General features: G+C 41.7%; 1 protein-coding gene across 18 annotated transcripts in view; it reads right to left on the bottom strand.

The window, feature by feature from the left end:
* Positions 1–16,622, bottom strand: part of DENND1A (DENN domain containing 1A) — a 539,854-nt gene that overhangs the window by 210,068 nt on the left and 313,164 nt on the right. For all 18 annotated transcript variants that reach the window (XM_049114466.1, XM_025475080.3, XM_025475091.3 and 15 more), the window contains one exon: positions 13,562–13,662. In XM_049114466.1, coding sequence (XP_048970423.1) covers positions 13,562–13,662 — 101 coding nt within the window. The remainder of the gene's footprint in view (positions 1–13,561; positions 13,663–16,622) is intronic.

The following is a 16,622-nucleotide window of genomic DNA, read 5'->3' as shown; positions in this document are numbered from 1 at the left end:
GGAGAGGAAAATAGCGGCAGGGGAGGAAACCCAGGGTCTCCTTAACATCTCAATGTAGCAAATATATAACTGGGTAATTCTAGGTGTGTTCTGAAAATTTCTATTCTCAGTAAACCTCAATAGTTATTGCAGTTACTGACTTGTTTTTTTTTTTTTTTTTTTGAAACCTCTTTTCTTTGGCTTTTATTGTAAAGAGAAATTTGCGGGAGGGGGATCACATCACCTTAAGGCTACTTTTATTTTCACATTTTTCTCATCCAATACTGGCCCACATTAACAAACATATTTATATCTTTGAAATTTATTTTATCGTTTTCTCATTGGCCACATTAACGTCTTCCATATTAGACTACAATCTTTGTGATTAAAGACTGTGTAATATTCCACCATGTATGGATGTGCCTTAATTCACTGTACCCTGTTTCCAGAGTTAGGTATTAAGTCACTCACAACTTTTCGTTGTAAGTCACACAGTGGTGAAAATGAACAACTTCACGTGCATGAATTTCCAATCATGGAATTACTAAATCAAGTCAGGGTTATTTGGTGTATATATACACACACACAAACACGCACATGCACACACACACCTTTTGTTATTTTTTTGGCAAAGCGCTTTCTAGAAGGCCAGGACCTGCCCCACTGGAAATCTTTCAGGACTGTTTCAGGACTGTTGCAGGGTTAGAGATAACCCACGAAGCACCTGGCATGGGAGCAGCACATGGTCAGCTTGGTAACTTATCATCTCCAGTTGGGTTGTCTCTGAGGCCCTGACATGGCTGGTTCTACTGGACCCATTCTCTTAGCACCCAAAGAATGGTTTCTTGTTCCTGCCCTGGTTCTGAAAGATACCTGGAAAAGCCCTGGTGAGGACAGTCGAGACTCCATTATGAGTGTGAAGTGCTTGATATGCATCACCTGGCACGTGGGTTGCTGACACCAAGTACACTCTTGTTACCATCCTATTTACTAAGTTCAGTAGGTTGCTTAACACTTTCTTTGGAAGGCAACCTTCCCTCTTGGTCTTATATACCACCAAGAATGCAAAGACCACAAGTAAACTATAATTTGTTACTTTCTCACCACTTAGATTGACAAAATTTAAAAACCACTTATCACTCTTGAGCATACCTTAAAAGGAAAACACAGCAAAATACATTGGTTTAACCTATTCCTAAAACACTCTTTCACATTCAGAGTTGGACCACTCTGAATCATTTTGTGATTCAGTCATCAATGTGCATGTTTTTCCAAGGGTATCTCAGTAACAAGACATAATCAAAGTTCATCTAGAAGCTACCATCCCTTATTGGTCTCCCACAAAGAACTTGTTTGTTGCTTCTCAAGAACACAGCAATGCAAGTATCTGTTTAACAGCAAACGAATACCATACTTCTCTGTTCCAGGTGCCTTTCAGCATTCTCAGTGACTTTACATTTCAATGCCAATTCTGAGCACGATTTTGAAGACATTTTAAATGGCAATTAGACACAACATGTGCAGAACCAATAATGCACATAACTAGCGTGGTGATAATATTAACAGCTATGACCAAGTTCATATACAGGCAGACAACTGTGTCACAACTGCCCTATGGCTGATGGCAACTGTGGGATGCCATTGTGCATCTCTGAGTAGCGGAATAGGGTATAACTCTGTTAGGCTTTTGTTCTCAGGGAATTATTGCACTGACTTCATCAGTTACATTCCGGAAGGGTAAAAAATATTCTTTCTTCCTTCTTCCCCGCAGAATAAAGAGGTTCTGCTGCTGATGCCAAGGCACTGACAATATAATGACCTTTACCTGAAAGGTATGTTTAATTTGAACCCTATTAAGGGAAAAAGGAACGAATATTTATCAAGCTACTAGAATGCAGCAACTTTTATGCATTACTTATACATAATTCTCAAGACAACTCTGCAAGAGTCCTATTTTCTACATTTTCAGACTGGGAAACGGGCTCAGAAAAGTGAAGTAACTTGCCCAAGGTCACACAGCTAGTAAATAGTAAGCTGTGATTCAAACCCAGGGCTGTCAGATGGCTGTGCCCAGCCTGTCCAGAGCACATGCTTGGTACTTACGATGTGCTGGTACACCATGGGGATTACTCACCCAATCCTCCTACAAACTCAGGCCTGCAATGTAGGGAACTTTCTTACAGGTAAGTTCTACGCACGAGCTCATTCCCCACATGAATGTGGCTCCTGCAGACTTATTAATGGTCTTGCAGCCCCGTTCATTATTACTGCACATTCACAATTTGTTTAATTCCTTTCCCCAGACAACTAGAGCCCTCTTAATTATGTTCCCCTGAGGTGAGTGGCTACTAATTGGAAAAGAGTCAGGTGAAATAAAAGAACACTGGCTGCTCAAATACATAAAACACAGCTTCCCAGGACAAGGGGGGAAGGGTGGAAGAGGACCTGCGGAGAGGTGGGAGGGCCCCCACCCCCAGGTGAGCAACACCTCTTTGACCTCAGTAAGGAATTAGCTAAGAGCTGCCGAGGGACTTGGAAGGTCCACTGTTTTGCTTTGCTTTTCCCCATAAAAATGCACAGTCAGCATCACAGTTCACATGTCGTAGTACCCACTCCACCTCTCAGAAGCACACACCTCCTTAATCACATATCCCGACTGACAAAGGGGAACCCCTAAGTCTTTCCTCAGTTCTCTACTTTCAAAGGAAAGGAAACTCTGAAAAAAAAAAAAAAGTTTTATTCATTTGAGCTATTCTTTCTTTTTTGGAAAAGAAACAAAAGTGTAAACACAGCTTGTCCTGGACTCTTAAATTCTGCTCTGAAATAACGAGGCCTGGCATAGGTAGAAAGGTTAAAGGACAAGAGGTAGGAGAAAGAACATGAGCCAAGACCTCACAGCACATCTTGTCAGAGAGCGCGCGTAATCATAGTTCTGGTCTCATCAAGTGCGATCGCGTGATGGTGTATGGGCCACCATCGTGGCCGGTGTGCACAAGGAGTCCATCACAGCAGCCACTAGGGGTTCGATAGGCGTTTTCCCAGGGGACCCTCACGGCAACACTGTGAGGGAGGTACTACTGCTACCACCACTATACAGATGAAGAAATGGAGGTCATGCAGGTCACACAACTCGTCAATGGCACAACAGACTAGAATCCAAGTCTGTTCACTGGGACAAATGAGCTGATCTTCTCCCAGAAGCCCAGTCTTTGTGGGGCTACTAGAAGGCGAGGGAAAGGAGATAAGGTCGTCCTTTATCTGCTTTCTATGGGCTAGTCAGGAGCTGTGCCAAGTCTCAGGCCAAGTAACCCGCTCTCTGTCTCCCATCACCACGGGAATCCTCTTATTCCCAATTTGTCTCTGAGCCCCAATCCCTTCTCCTTCAAGTCCTACTGAACCTCTGCTGCCCATTGAGCACCACTTCTCACATAACCCCAGTGGTTGCAAACACCTCCTTTTTTAGAGTCTTTTGTGTGGGTTGCCCATTTGGCATAAAGCACATGTTAATTTGCATGTTATTCTAGACTGTCAGTCACAGGAGAATCAAACTGTTTCCTGTTTCACAGAGTCTACCACATGCAGAGCACAGAAGAATAGTGACAGTGGAGCTGCCACATACTGAGTGCGCACCAGATACCAAGGGCTGTGCAGGAGGCTTTAGCCACCTTATCTTATTGAATCCCCAAATAATCCAATTTATACCATCCATTTTATAGATTTAAAAAAGGATTCCCAGAAACCTGCCGTTGGTCGCAGTTAATGGTGATTCCAGCTCAAACTCTTCTATTTCAAAGTCTCTTATACTACTCTTACTTAATATTAACTTCTCTTAGCCACGATGCTAATTTAAGAAAACAAAAACTGGCTATTTGATAATTATAACTGAAAAAGAAAACAGCAAGGAGATACTGTAAAGAATAAAACTGTTTGTCTTACTAGCTTAAAGGAAGTGATGTTCTTTGTTCTAAGTAAGATTTAAAGCCGTTTAATATAGCAACAAAAGTAGGAAAAGAAATAGGGGCAAAGGGAAAAAAAAAAAACACAAGCTGGGGTGAAACTGGCACTCCAATTGTATGCTGCGAAGTTTTGAACACCTGCTGGCAAAGCCATAGACTTGGCTCTGAGCATGCCAGCTGCCAACATCCAAAGAGGGAAATGGGATCATCACAGGTTCATGGTGTCCATAGAGAAAAATCAACTGGTCGTTCTGGAGCTTGAATTGGAAAAAGGCAACTGGGGAAGAGAAAGAGAACACGAAGATTTACTATGTGCCCAGTGCCTTCCATATGCTGCGCAATCAACAAATATTACTATGTGTCAAGTGTCCCATTGGGCTGGGGAGACAGGACAGAGACAACAGTTCAGGTCCCTGCCTACTTGGAGCTTACAGTTAGCAGCAGACATGAAATAAGCTTATCAGTGTATGCGTGTGAACCGGGGTAAGGCAACATACAAGGTGCTGGGGCTGGACCCGAGGGGACCTCAATTCATCGTGGCAGCAGTCTTGAAAGGCTGATCTCCATAATTTACAGAGGCATCTATGGCTCAAACAGGTTAAGTGACTTGACAAAGGTCACAGCTGGTGAGAGGCAGAAAATATGGCTTGAAAAGCAGAAGGGGTACAAATGCCATGAGTTAATCACAGTTTTTTTTTAGGGGAAAAGGTATTTAACTCTGTGGCTGGTTTCCACCCAGCCGTCCCTGATTTATGAGCAATAGCCTGGGATAAGGACCCACGAGAGGACAAGAGCAATTCTGGATTGGGAGACGAGGCACGTGTGCTTTCGGGAGCCAGCTCGCAGGGCTCACAATTGTGGGTAGGCAGGACGCAGTGTCAGGCACTAGAAGTGGTTGGCTAGTGTGACACAGGTCTATCACTACAGTGGAAGCATGGGGGAGGGGCTGGGGACAGTGCCCTTCTCAGTGTGGCCCTGGGGCTTCCTGGGGTAACCCTGGACCTTGGAAGAGATGCCTTCCAGAGCTCTAAGCCCCTGAACACATGAGCTACAAAGATAAGGCCTGAAGGAAAACCCAGAAAGGTCAACATCAAAGCCTGAAGTGGTCCGCCCTTTTGTGCCTCCTCAATCTACCGGAAGGAGACATACTTGGAAAACATCAGGAAGGGCTCCGTGGCTAAGACCACTGTAGCAGGAGAAGTTAATCACAGAGAAAAGGTCAGGAGACAGGGCTCTCTATTGCCCCAGAGAGTTCAATGAGAACCATAACAGCCATAGCCAGCTGCAAAGGCAAGTCTCAAGTTGTGAGCCACCAGCAGCCCATGAGACTCCCAGAGAAGTGCAGGAATGAATGAAGTAAGGAAGAAATGGAGAGGGAGGGGAAGAGGGAGAGAGGGGGAGAAAGAAAGAGAAGTGTGTATGGATAAATCAAAAGAAAGTAAACTCCTCCAAATCTAGAAGTTTAAAATGCAACTGGTAAGAGGGAAAGAGCTCTTCTTTTTGTTTTTCTAGGCCTAAGATATGTCAGTGCCAAGATGCACAACATCCAATTACTTCTTAGCCTAGCTTCTCAGTCTTTCAAATGTTTAAGGGTAAAAACCTCCTGGTTCCGTTGAGAGAATACTCTGAGCCTAGCACTGTGCTGGTGGCTTCATGGACTCTCCCTTGTACCAACAACCAAGAGGGGCAGGGATGCTTATCTTACAAGTCCTCCATGAGGTAAGGCACCTCCACTGCTGAGGCATGACGGCATCACGCAGTCTGTGGCTCCTGCTCTATTGGTGACCAGGAACACGGCTAGAATGTTTTTGTTGTAGAGACCACTATACTGTGGCCAAAGAAATTCCACAGTTTTCTTACTGTTGGGTCCAAGATAGGCTCCAGGTCAGAGAGGAGTGAGGAATGACACACAGAATGTGGCTCAAGAAATAGAAAGTCAGGCCAAGGCTTGGTTATATAAGCAGAGGTCGGGGCCAGCTATGTTCCAGGGAGGCTAGTCAGAAACCGGAGCAAGGGAGGCAAGCTGTGTTGCCCCTTGCCACATCAGGCAGCCAGACAGGGGCTGGCAAGCTGGAACCAGTAGGACAGTTTCTGATGTTCAGATGTAGATGCAGGAGCAGAGGAGGTGGGGGGCCCCCAGGGCGGGGAAGCAACCATCAGGAGAGCTCCCCAAAGGGTGGGTCGGTGAGCTAACAGCCACCATCCCCAAGCAGGGAAGGGCCATTCCCATGGGGACGGGGCACTATGACTTCTCTAACCCTGCAAGTCTCTGCACCACTGAGGGCATGCGATGCTGGACGACAGCCGTCTCATCTCGATGCACACCTAGCATCTATGCCATCAAGGGCACCTCACAGGGACCAAGTTAAGGGTCTGATGCCAACTACCTACACAGAATACTCATTTTCACAGAACATTTGCTTTCTGATGTATACGCTTTTGGAAGGTTAAAAAAAAATGTGTATTTTTACATAAGAATGAACTATCTTACTAACGATAAGGAATGTATTAAAAATCTCATGGATCTAGAATTAGTGGTGATGGTTGTACAACCTTGTGACTATATAAAAAAAAAAACCTCTGAATTGTATGCGTTTTTAAAAAAAACCTACTATATATGTTGCAGTATATGAATTACATTTGAATTTTAAAAAATCAAATGTAGAACATGAACCTTTAGAACCTACAGTATATCAATATAGATTCTTGTCAAATCTATAGCATAGATAATACAGAGAGCCCAGTCTCTTCTTTCTGCCATTTTACCACAAGGAAGACAGTTTACTCATAAATTGTCCAAAACTTCCTCCAAAGACTCTTGGCATTCTCACTCTTGGGTGCTGCTGAAGGAAATGTAGGTGCATCTTAATGTAGTGACTGTCGACACCAAACACGTTTTTAGGTTGCCAGGCTTCTCGTGGAGAACCGTATTTTTAGCTACACTCTTGTGGATGAGGCAACGGGAAGCTTGGAGAAATTATGTGATTCACCCAAAGACATGTATTCAGTGGGATTTGGACCCAAAACTTATCTACTATTCAGCCTCTCTGTTCAAATGCCAGGGTCAAGGTTAGCCAAATCTCACTAAGAGATTTACCTGGAAATCTATAATTGCCCTTTCTTTGTTCAACCAATACACATTGTTTATACATTTCCAGCCTGCCGGGCCACCACAGACCCAACTTTTCACCTCCTTCTGTCTGAAACCGAAATCCTGGTCCTTTTCCTATCCTATGGTTCCCAAAGGAGCTCCTGTTGTGGTGGTTCCACCCCCTGAGCACTGGACCTACACCCTTGCTGCTTCTTAGCTTAAAAAAAAAATCTGTTCTCCTGCTCTTGCCTGGACACCTGAATTCTTTAGTGAAGGAGTGTTTTATCAGATCCAGAACCATCTATAAATAAGCTCCTACCTTCCTGTGCCCCAGCCAGGGACATAGGAGGCACTCATAAATACTCGCTGCAAAATGGAAATGACAGTTTTTGCTTACTTGGAATTCAATCTTGAACAAAACCTACATATCCCAGACTTTGGCATATAGAGAATTTTAGCCACATCTGTCTACTTCCATTTTACCTGGGTGTTGTGTATTTCAGCTGGATTTTGCTGGGTCATTTATATATATATTCACATTAATATAAAAAATAGTACCTACTATTTATGGAACATCCATTTTGTGTCAGTAGTAATTTCTATTCATCTTTGACAGAATAGAAAGGAGGCTCAGAGAGGTTCAGTGACCTCAAAGCTAGTAAATGGGGAAGCCAGAACCAAAGCTAGGTTTTCCTGTTTCCACCACACCACACTTCATTGACATCCATTTCTGTCATTAAAAAGACCAACAATCCCACTAACTTTAGCATCAGTTTATTCCCTATGCAAAATCTCGTGGCATGGATAAAGAGACAGATCAGACTGGACCCAGCTCTAGTCATCTAGAAGTCACCTCACAGCTGTCTCCAGACTGATGCCCCTTCACTATATGAACTGTGCACCCTGTGATTAGCACGTTTCAGACTGTTTGCTAAAAATTCTAGATGGAATACATGATGCCACATGTAGGGACTGATTCAGAACCCTACAGGCAGCATGGATAAAGAATCTAGAACTAGGGCAGCCCGGGTGGCTCAGTGGTTTAGCTCCACCTTCGGCCCAGGGCGTGACCCTGGAGACCTGGGATCGAGTCCCACATCGGGCTCCCCGCGGGGAGCCTGCTTCTCCCTCTGCCTGTGTCTCTGCCTCTCTTTCTCTCTGTGTCTCTCATGAATAAATAAATAAAATCTTAAAAAAAAAAAAGAATCTAGAACTCGTATCTCTCAGACAGAATCTGAGCATGTCCACTCTGAGTGAAAGAATGGTTTCCAGATTCAGGAGATACAATGCCTTTTACAAAGACAACTGTAAAATTCAAACCTAATTGTAAACACAGGGTATAACTTTTTGGTTCAACCATGTCCTCACAAAGTATCGGGAATTAGCTACTAACTTGCCTCTTGATCTGGCTGGCCTTTGGGGGACAACCTGAACTTGCCCTGATCTGCTCTGGAAATATTGTGTCACAAAGGTGTATTAACAAGTGTCCAGAATAACCCAAATATACAATTTGTTTTGGGAATTGACATGTAGTTCTTAGTAGTAGTGGGACTACTTCTGAAAGAGTAAGGCAGAAAAAGGAATTTACATAGGAAATACCATATGGTTTCTACTGGGACCTTTTATTAGCAACATTTAATTAGCATAGTACCCAGTACACAGTAAGTGCTCTATAAATATTTTCTGAATGAAAAAACATAAGTCTACAATTAGCAAGTAATCAAGAAGCCTACGTGAAAATTTTTTTCACAAAATCTTGGTGATGGATAAAACTTCCTCTCTAAAACTTTGGAGGATAACGGTGAGAAAAGCTTTAATATCAGATAGTCTTATATGTTAAGTGCAGACTATCATTTCTTAGCGGTATGACAGTGGTTTATTTTACATCACTAAACCTCTCTGAGCTTCAATTTCCTAATCCATACAATGGAGCTGATAATTAAATATTATTTATGGCTTGATTCTGAAGATTTACAATAATGTTTATGAAGAGTTTGACACACATGCTACTCAGTAGTGATTATTATAATGAAGGGAAATGCAGATTCTCATCAGCAAGTTAATCCTTTTGTCCCAGAAATGGGAAGGCCCTCCCAAAACTGGCCAAGGTCAGGGCTGACATCAGCCAAGGTAGGGAACATTCTCATTTTCACATTCAAAGTCAAGAAAATGGTACAGATCTAAAGTAGAAAGGAACCAGCAGCACATGTTTTTAAATATTCATAAGGGCTGGAAATGTCTTACTCCTTTCGTTTTCTCTGCCATCTGCTTTTGTTTCTTTTCTTTTCATTCTTATGCCACAGCTGCAAATGAAAACAACCATACAATAACTCAAGTTAAATAAAAAAAAAAAATCAAAATAAAAACAATCTGAGGGGTAAAAAGAAAGGATGAATTATAAAGTTTTTCCCTGAGCTCACAAAGCAGCAGAAACAAGAATATTTGATGTTGAGTTAAACCTTCTGGAAACCAAAATTCATGTTCCATGTTTATAATAACCATGATAAGAGCAACCACCATTTACTAAATGGCCCATGTGCCACTTGATGACCAACATCACTAATTCTAAAGCCACTCTTCAAAGTAGGTAAATTAAACCCACTTTACAGAAAAAGATTTTGCAGGTCAAAGAGATAAAATAGATTCTTAATGGTCACACAGCTAATAAGAGATGAAATTGAAATCTGAATCCAGATCTGTCTGAATCCAAAGCCCAGGGTATGCTCTACCACATACCCCTCTCCAAAAATGGGAAGGGATTTGAAAAATATAATTTGGGAATTTTTTAGGGAAGATCATTTGTACTACACTGATTTATTCAGATAATTAAAATCTGTGATTATACCCCTAATTAGAGTTAACTCGGATAATTGGTTGCTGTATTTGTGAATGTGCAATTAGAGTCTTCCACATAATTGTGGGGGTTTAGGCATCATACTTTCCATTTATTCACTGCATCCCATAGCTTTGCTCTACTGGCCTCTGTCCTACCCAAGGCTGCATTCTAGCTCTTGGGCCCAAGAACCATGACTTGTGATACCAACAGCAGGATCTGGACTCAGCCACATTTAACGTGTCTTTGTCCAGAAGTCAACGAACACCTCATCTTCAAGTGCAATGTAAAAAGCTCTCCCAGCCTACACTGTTGTCCTGAAAACCCCGAGCAGCATGTACCTGAAGAAAAACTGGCAGCAGTGGTCCTCATGTGTTAATTACACTTTGGAAGTCTATTATGCATAGCAAGGGCACCTGCTGGCAGTGAAAATGACTAGAATCTACCCTTCCTGCGCAGTGAGTAAATTGAGAGTTCATTTCTACAGGAGATAATAGTTTTCAGATTCCATTTCGTGTATCCCCTGCATGGGGACGTACTTAACATTTAAATCATCTGCAGAGGAACAAACCTCCTTCAAATTTACATGTTTCAAGCTCCTAGCACTTTACTTAAAATGCTAGTTATCCCCGCTGGCTCTCACCACCAAGGATTAAACTCAACAGTGGTGAAAGTCACCGAGCACAATAGCATAAAGTTATTAGCATTGACTCAAATTTCATGACATTTGTAGTTTCTGACCAAAGCAGTTGGTAGCAGGCTGAAGGTGATCAAATCAAGCCTTGGATGGAAGATCTGTTTTAACTCTTAGGGTCTTTTATTTCCTCATTCTTACATCTTGTAGTTAATAAACAGATACCAATCTCCCCTGGCCTATAATCATCCTTTGGTCGAATGTCAAAAAAGTTCTTTTGTGCAAACAAGAGGCCAGGAGAGGGACTGCTATCATATACACAGAAACCTCCAAGATGGAGCCTAATCACAAAACCCACTCAGGCTCTGAAAAATTCAAGTGTTAGCTCTGATTTTGCTTTTTTTTTTTTTTTTTTTTTTGAGTGGAAGTTTGGGTTGACAAGGGTTTAGTAGCCTTCATTGTCAAGTCTTCTCTTCTAAGGTAGACCTGACAGCATCATCCTCTGGATCAGGCTAGTGACACAGTTCATGAGAGGGCTGGCGTTAGAGAGGAAGTTGAAAAGAGGATCTCGAATCACCCTCCATAGAAAAAAGCACACCAGCCAATAAATCCTTGAAGCAGATAAGAAAGGAGGGCTGGAAAGAACAACTGGCTAGAATAAATACTTATTTTTTTTTAAGTGAAAAATTTCAATTATAGAAACCATACTTTTTCATTGTAGAAACAGAATAAAACAAAATAAAATAAAAATCACACCGAGTTCCTCTCCTTTCTCCCCCTCACAAATCCCTGCTAACACTGTGGTGTATTTCCTCTTAGATTTCTGCTGTACCTGTGTGTGTATACATGTATACATACACCTACATATGTATACACACATTTTTGTGTTTCATATACACATATAATGTTTGTTGTTATAAAAATGGAATCATACAGTACATGGTATCTATATTGGAACAAGTTACTAAACCTCTTGGGGCCTTGGTTTACCGATCTGTGAAATGGAACTAATAATAATACCCACCTCACAGGGTTGCTAGAAGAATTAAGTGCGATCACAGACTGGGGCATAGGAGATGCTCAACACTGGAAGCTATCGTTAGCACTGTAAGGGACAAAGCCTTCTTTTCTGCACAGTTCGGGGAATGTAAGCTGCCAGTTTTAAGCTAGCTGACAATTCAGTAACCAAAGCTTTCGAAATAATACAAAAATAAAGTTGTACTATTTCGGAGACAGAGGCACTACTATGACTCTGTCAGGTCCTACCAACACCTGCACACAGAAGCCCACTGGAGCTCCTATCAGTATCAAGATACATAGGTGAGTCTCCTCCAGGGAGAACTCTTAAAAGGTTTCCTCTTTTTTTTTTTTTTTTTAAAAAAAAGGTTTTCTCTTTAAAGTACATGTCTGGGTTGAGGTGTGCGGGGGTGGGTGGGGTCTCTTCATAGGGGGATCAAAGACGTGCACAGAGAATGGACCTGTGTCAGTGTGTGTGTCTGTGTGTGTGTGTGTGTGTGTGTGAGAGGGGGTGGGGGCCACATGTCTGTGTGTGGGGTAGGTGTCTATGAGAGTGTTCTACGTTGTGGCGGGGTGATGGCAGAGGGCTTCTACGAGCTAAGGGGACTGGGAATCACTGTGTGAGTCTGTCTTAGGGAACATATGTGCCCTTTTCCTTCTATTCCTCTCACTATCCTCCTCCAACTTTGTCCTCTTTCCCCTCTCTCACTCCCCTCTCTTCTTCTTGTCTGAGTTTCAGTGTCCTCCTCTCTTCGGCCCCCTAGCATTTCATTCAAACAACAAACACTACTGGAGAACAAACATGGTCCTCTCCTTTGAGACCTGTGGCAGGATGGAAAAAAACGAACATAGTTGATTTAGAAGCTCGAAAGGAAGCAGCAAGTCTAAGCAAAGGAATGGGCCCTTAATTTCATAAGAAATGGGAGAAAGGTCCAGCTAAAAACAGCTACCTTGATAAGAAAGATACATAACTGAGAGAGAAATGAGCCAATTCACTTAGTGCTATGCACTGGAGTGTGCCATTGATTTGTACCTGATGGCCCTGAGCTACACCTTGGTTGTACACATGGCTTCTTTGGATGAGAGTGAGCTCAACACATTCAAAATCGGAGCACTGCAGAACACAGTTAAGCTCTCAGACAATCTGGCCACTTCAGTGAACCTTTTCAGTGACATGACAGGATTGCAAAATGGGCTGGAAGAACCCAGCAAAAATTGTGACTAACCTGATGGTAAATGTCCTAAAATCATCGGTTCTTGAATGACAGGGCTGTGACCCTCTATAGATCCCTTTCTCCTGAAGCTCTTAATTTCTGGCAGGCAGTACCTTTTCCTCCATACTTCCATTGCTCCCTTATCAATGTCTGCTGACTTGAGCTGTCTGGAGACAATGTCTTTAATCACATTACGCTAGAGAAAGAATTATTCAGAAGGAAAACAGATCCAAATCCATTACACCGACAATCTTTATATATTATATATGGAACAACTTCATTTTGCAGATGAGGAAACAAAGTCTTAAGCCAAGTGACTTGCCCATGGTGGTAGAGCGGACTCTAAAGCCTGACTCCTTTCTTCCTGACACTAAAATACATTTCCCCGAACACTGAAACTCCTATCAAAAAACTGCAGAGGGTTTTGAAGTGTGTCTTATGCTCCCAAACCAAGCACAGCTGAAAATGAGTCCTACAGAATGTGCCAGGGTATGGATGAAACTTCAAGACCCTGGGGACCACAACTATTCTTCTCACCAGTCTCTGACTCATCTTGGGGGTGGGTGGGGGTAGAAATCACACCTCTACGTGGTACTTCAGTCTCTCCAAAGCGAGAAATACAAAAAGATCTACTGCCTTGAACTCTTAAGAATGCCACAGCATAGTCGAAAGCAGTTTAGAAACAAAAGGGCCATGCAATCACGTGGTCTAAAATTCATATCATTTTGAAGTTAGTATTTTTAGTTTAGTCACAATTGCATTACAAGTTATAGGCCTAACATCCTTGTCAGTTCCTGTAAGAGGAAGAATAGAGGACAGGGTGAGCAGCAGCCTTACCAGCAGTAGTCCAACAGGTGTGGAGGCAGGACAGGGATGTACACGTGCTGCCAGAACATGGGGTAGAGCATCGCGGCAGACCCGTGGATGCAAGCAGTCAACTGCAACAGAAGCAAATCACAGACCCAGAGCTAAAACACCAAATGAGAAGACGCTGTCATCGAAGTTGAAAACAATTAAATACGTACTTCTTGACATATTTAAAATTATAACTCAATCACTCGAATTCAAATTTAGTAAGAGCTTGCTTTTCAAAAGAAAATCTTCCTCCCCATCTTGATGATGAAGCTAATGCACAATGAAATTTTTAAAAGTTTTTAAAAATGGAAAAACAGATAAAAGAAAATAAAAGCCTTCGCCACCTGGAAATAACTTGACATTCTGAGGTATTACAAACAAAACACCTTTATGTCCTTTTCTAATAAAATTAGAATTACTGTAAATGCAGTACTCATTTGCCTTCTTTTACAGTTAATGTTTATTTGTTGGCATTTTCCCACATCCTTAAATATTCTTAGAAAACATATCTTTTAAGGATACTCAATGAATTTCCCACGCTATATTTAACCACTTTCCCACTATTACCTTATATAATCAGATCATGTCAATAATTTTTATACAAGGTTCCTAGATGTAAGATTCAGAAACAAAGGTTATAAATATTTTAAAGCACTTAATAACTATAGTTTAAATATAATAAAACTATTAATATAATAAAGGATGGAAGCTCTTTACACTCCCTCAGCCATGCACTAGAATGTCTTCTCCATATCTCACCTGTGCTAAGAACTATAGTCAAGTTAGTAGCTTTGAAAGTGTCTCTATCTGGATTTTATTTTTAATCCTCCGATCATGACTAACGCTTAACATCTTGTCATGTTTCTTGGTTATATTTCTTGGGTAAATGGTCTATTCACTTTCTTAATCCAGTAATGAGTGTTCGGATTTTCAAAAGTGATTTACAAGCGAACAATGGATATACGAAGAATAGTAATCCTTGTAATGTTTCTGAAAATAACTTACCCTTCTGTAGTTTCCTTTGAATTTTGGGGTAAAGAGAAGGTTTAAATAATTTCACAGACAAATCTTTTCCTTCATGATGGTTTCTACTGCTGTTATACTACAAAAGTCCTCAAATTCTTCCCCAGCATTTAACTCTTTAATCCATCTGGAATTAATTTAGGTTTAAGGATGGAGGTGAGAATTTATTTTTTCCACATAGTTAATCAATTGCCCCAGCACTGTTTACTGACTAATCCTTCCTCTTCTTCTTTTGATATGCCCCTATTTCATATTCCTTCTTTCTCTTAAGAGCTAGACATATCATATTAGGATTTGATATAATTTAAAAATTAAGGACAAAGATATAATGGGAATAAAATTGCTACAAAATTCAATATAGTCAAAGAAGGAAAAAAACCCAACACCTTTGGAGATAGGCTCTGAAGTGACAAAAGCCAACAACACATGTTTCTTTCTGCCTTTTTTCTTTAATGTTTCTTTGGTTTCTGGGAAGCCTGTTCCCAGGAGGACTTTGCTTCTTTTGGAAGCTGTTAACTGGCCTTTGCTGACAGAAGGACATTTACGTGGCCAAAGAGTGACGTGCCAAGGCCCAGTTAAAAGAATCCCAGAGGTTAGTGTAACATGAACAGCTTTAAATTGGATATTCTGCTGATGTTTCACAGTTGTGAGAGCTGTGTATTAAATCCAGGGCCGCTACTTTCTCCCCCCCACCCCCCTCCTTTTCCCTCCAGACCCTGTTCTTTAAATCAGGTACATGTCATGAACAGGAGCCGATCCAGCAAGCTCTCAAGAGCTGTTCCCAGTGACTCTGCCAAGCCTTGTAGGTTTAATCCATTCCTTCTCAACCCATTTCAGTAGGATTCCATATAGAGACTGTCATATTTTACATGAGTAATATCTTTAGAGTTAGAAGAGATAAAAAAATCTTTGGTGTCAAATGAGTGGAAAATGAACAAACTTGACTCCAACTGCACCCTAAAGTCAGGCTGGAGGGTGACCCTGGCTTTGGACCCCAGCTCTTCCTGCCCATCCTTTAACTAGCTGCCAAAGTACTCATACTAACGTACAGGTCCAGTCACGTAACATCCTACTCAAAAGTCTTTGGGGGCACGTCTGGAGCAGGCGTGTCTCCCCCAGCTTCCAGTCTACCTGTAGAGTAGCATCTTCAGCCACAGTCTCTATTGGCTTCTCCAGGTTTATCCTTTGAATAAATCACTTCAAACTTAGGAGTAGCTATGTGCTCCTTTCCTGGATCTGTGCCCCTAGCAAACTCCTGCTTTGGGTCTCTGTGAAAGGACTACTTTCCTCACGTGGCTCTTCTGGGCACCAGTTCCTATTCTTCATGGGGTTATACTGGTCTGCATGTTTGTCCTCTCAATGGAAAGTACAGAAAGACCCTGTCTCTCTTCCTCTCTATGTTCTTAGTGGCAGAGTAAGTGTGAGTTAATGCAATGATTCTTCCATAAACAGAAGACAATTCCAACTTAATATATATTCACAACATAAAGACTGTTAGTGGCCTGGCTTTTAACTACTGGGCCAACATTTTCATGAGTCTCACAGCATGTGGTATATGACTCAAATTCCAAAACAATAATGGCAAGCTTAGACACAAATACACCACTTTTGGGAAACCATGTCCGTGGACTCATTCATTCAATAATATGCCTATTCTATAACTCTACAACACATCAAATAAATAAGTAAAAGCACTTTAAAATCTATAGGATGCCATACAAATATAGGATGTCCTCATTAGATGAGCTCATTTGTAATTCTCTTTCGAAAAGTCATTCAGTAGAATGTTCCTGGTTGAGATTTCATTATTTCCCCTCTTTTTAGCTTAAATTGGTTTGAGTCAAAATCCTATTTCAAGAAATAAAGTTGCAGAGATCATATCTCCAGATAATGTTCTTTTAGGTCTCCTTTCCCCCCAAAAAACCCTAAAAGCTAAATGCCAAGATTTGGGCAGCCCTGGTGGCTCAGTGGTTTAGTGCTGCCTTCAGCCCAGGGCCTGATCCTGGAGACCAGGGATCGA

The sequence above is a fragment of the Canis lupus genome, chromosome 9 (genome assembly GCF_003254725.2).
Source record: "Canis lupus dingo isolate Sandy chromosome 9, ASM325472v2, whole genome shotgun sequence".
NCBI classification, from domain to species: domain Eukaryota; kingdom Metazoa; phylum Chordata; class Mammalia; order Carnivora; family Canidae; genus Canis; species Canis lupus.
This window is presented reverse-complemented; position numbering and strand designations above follow the sequence as displayed.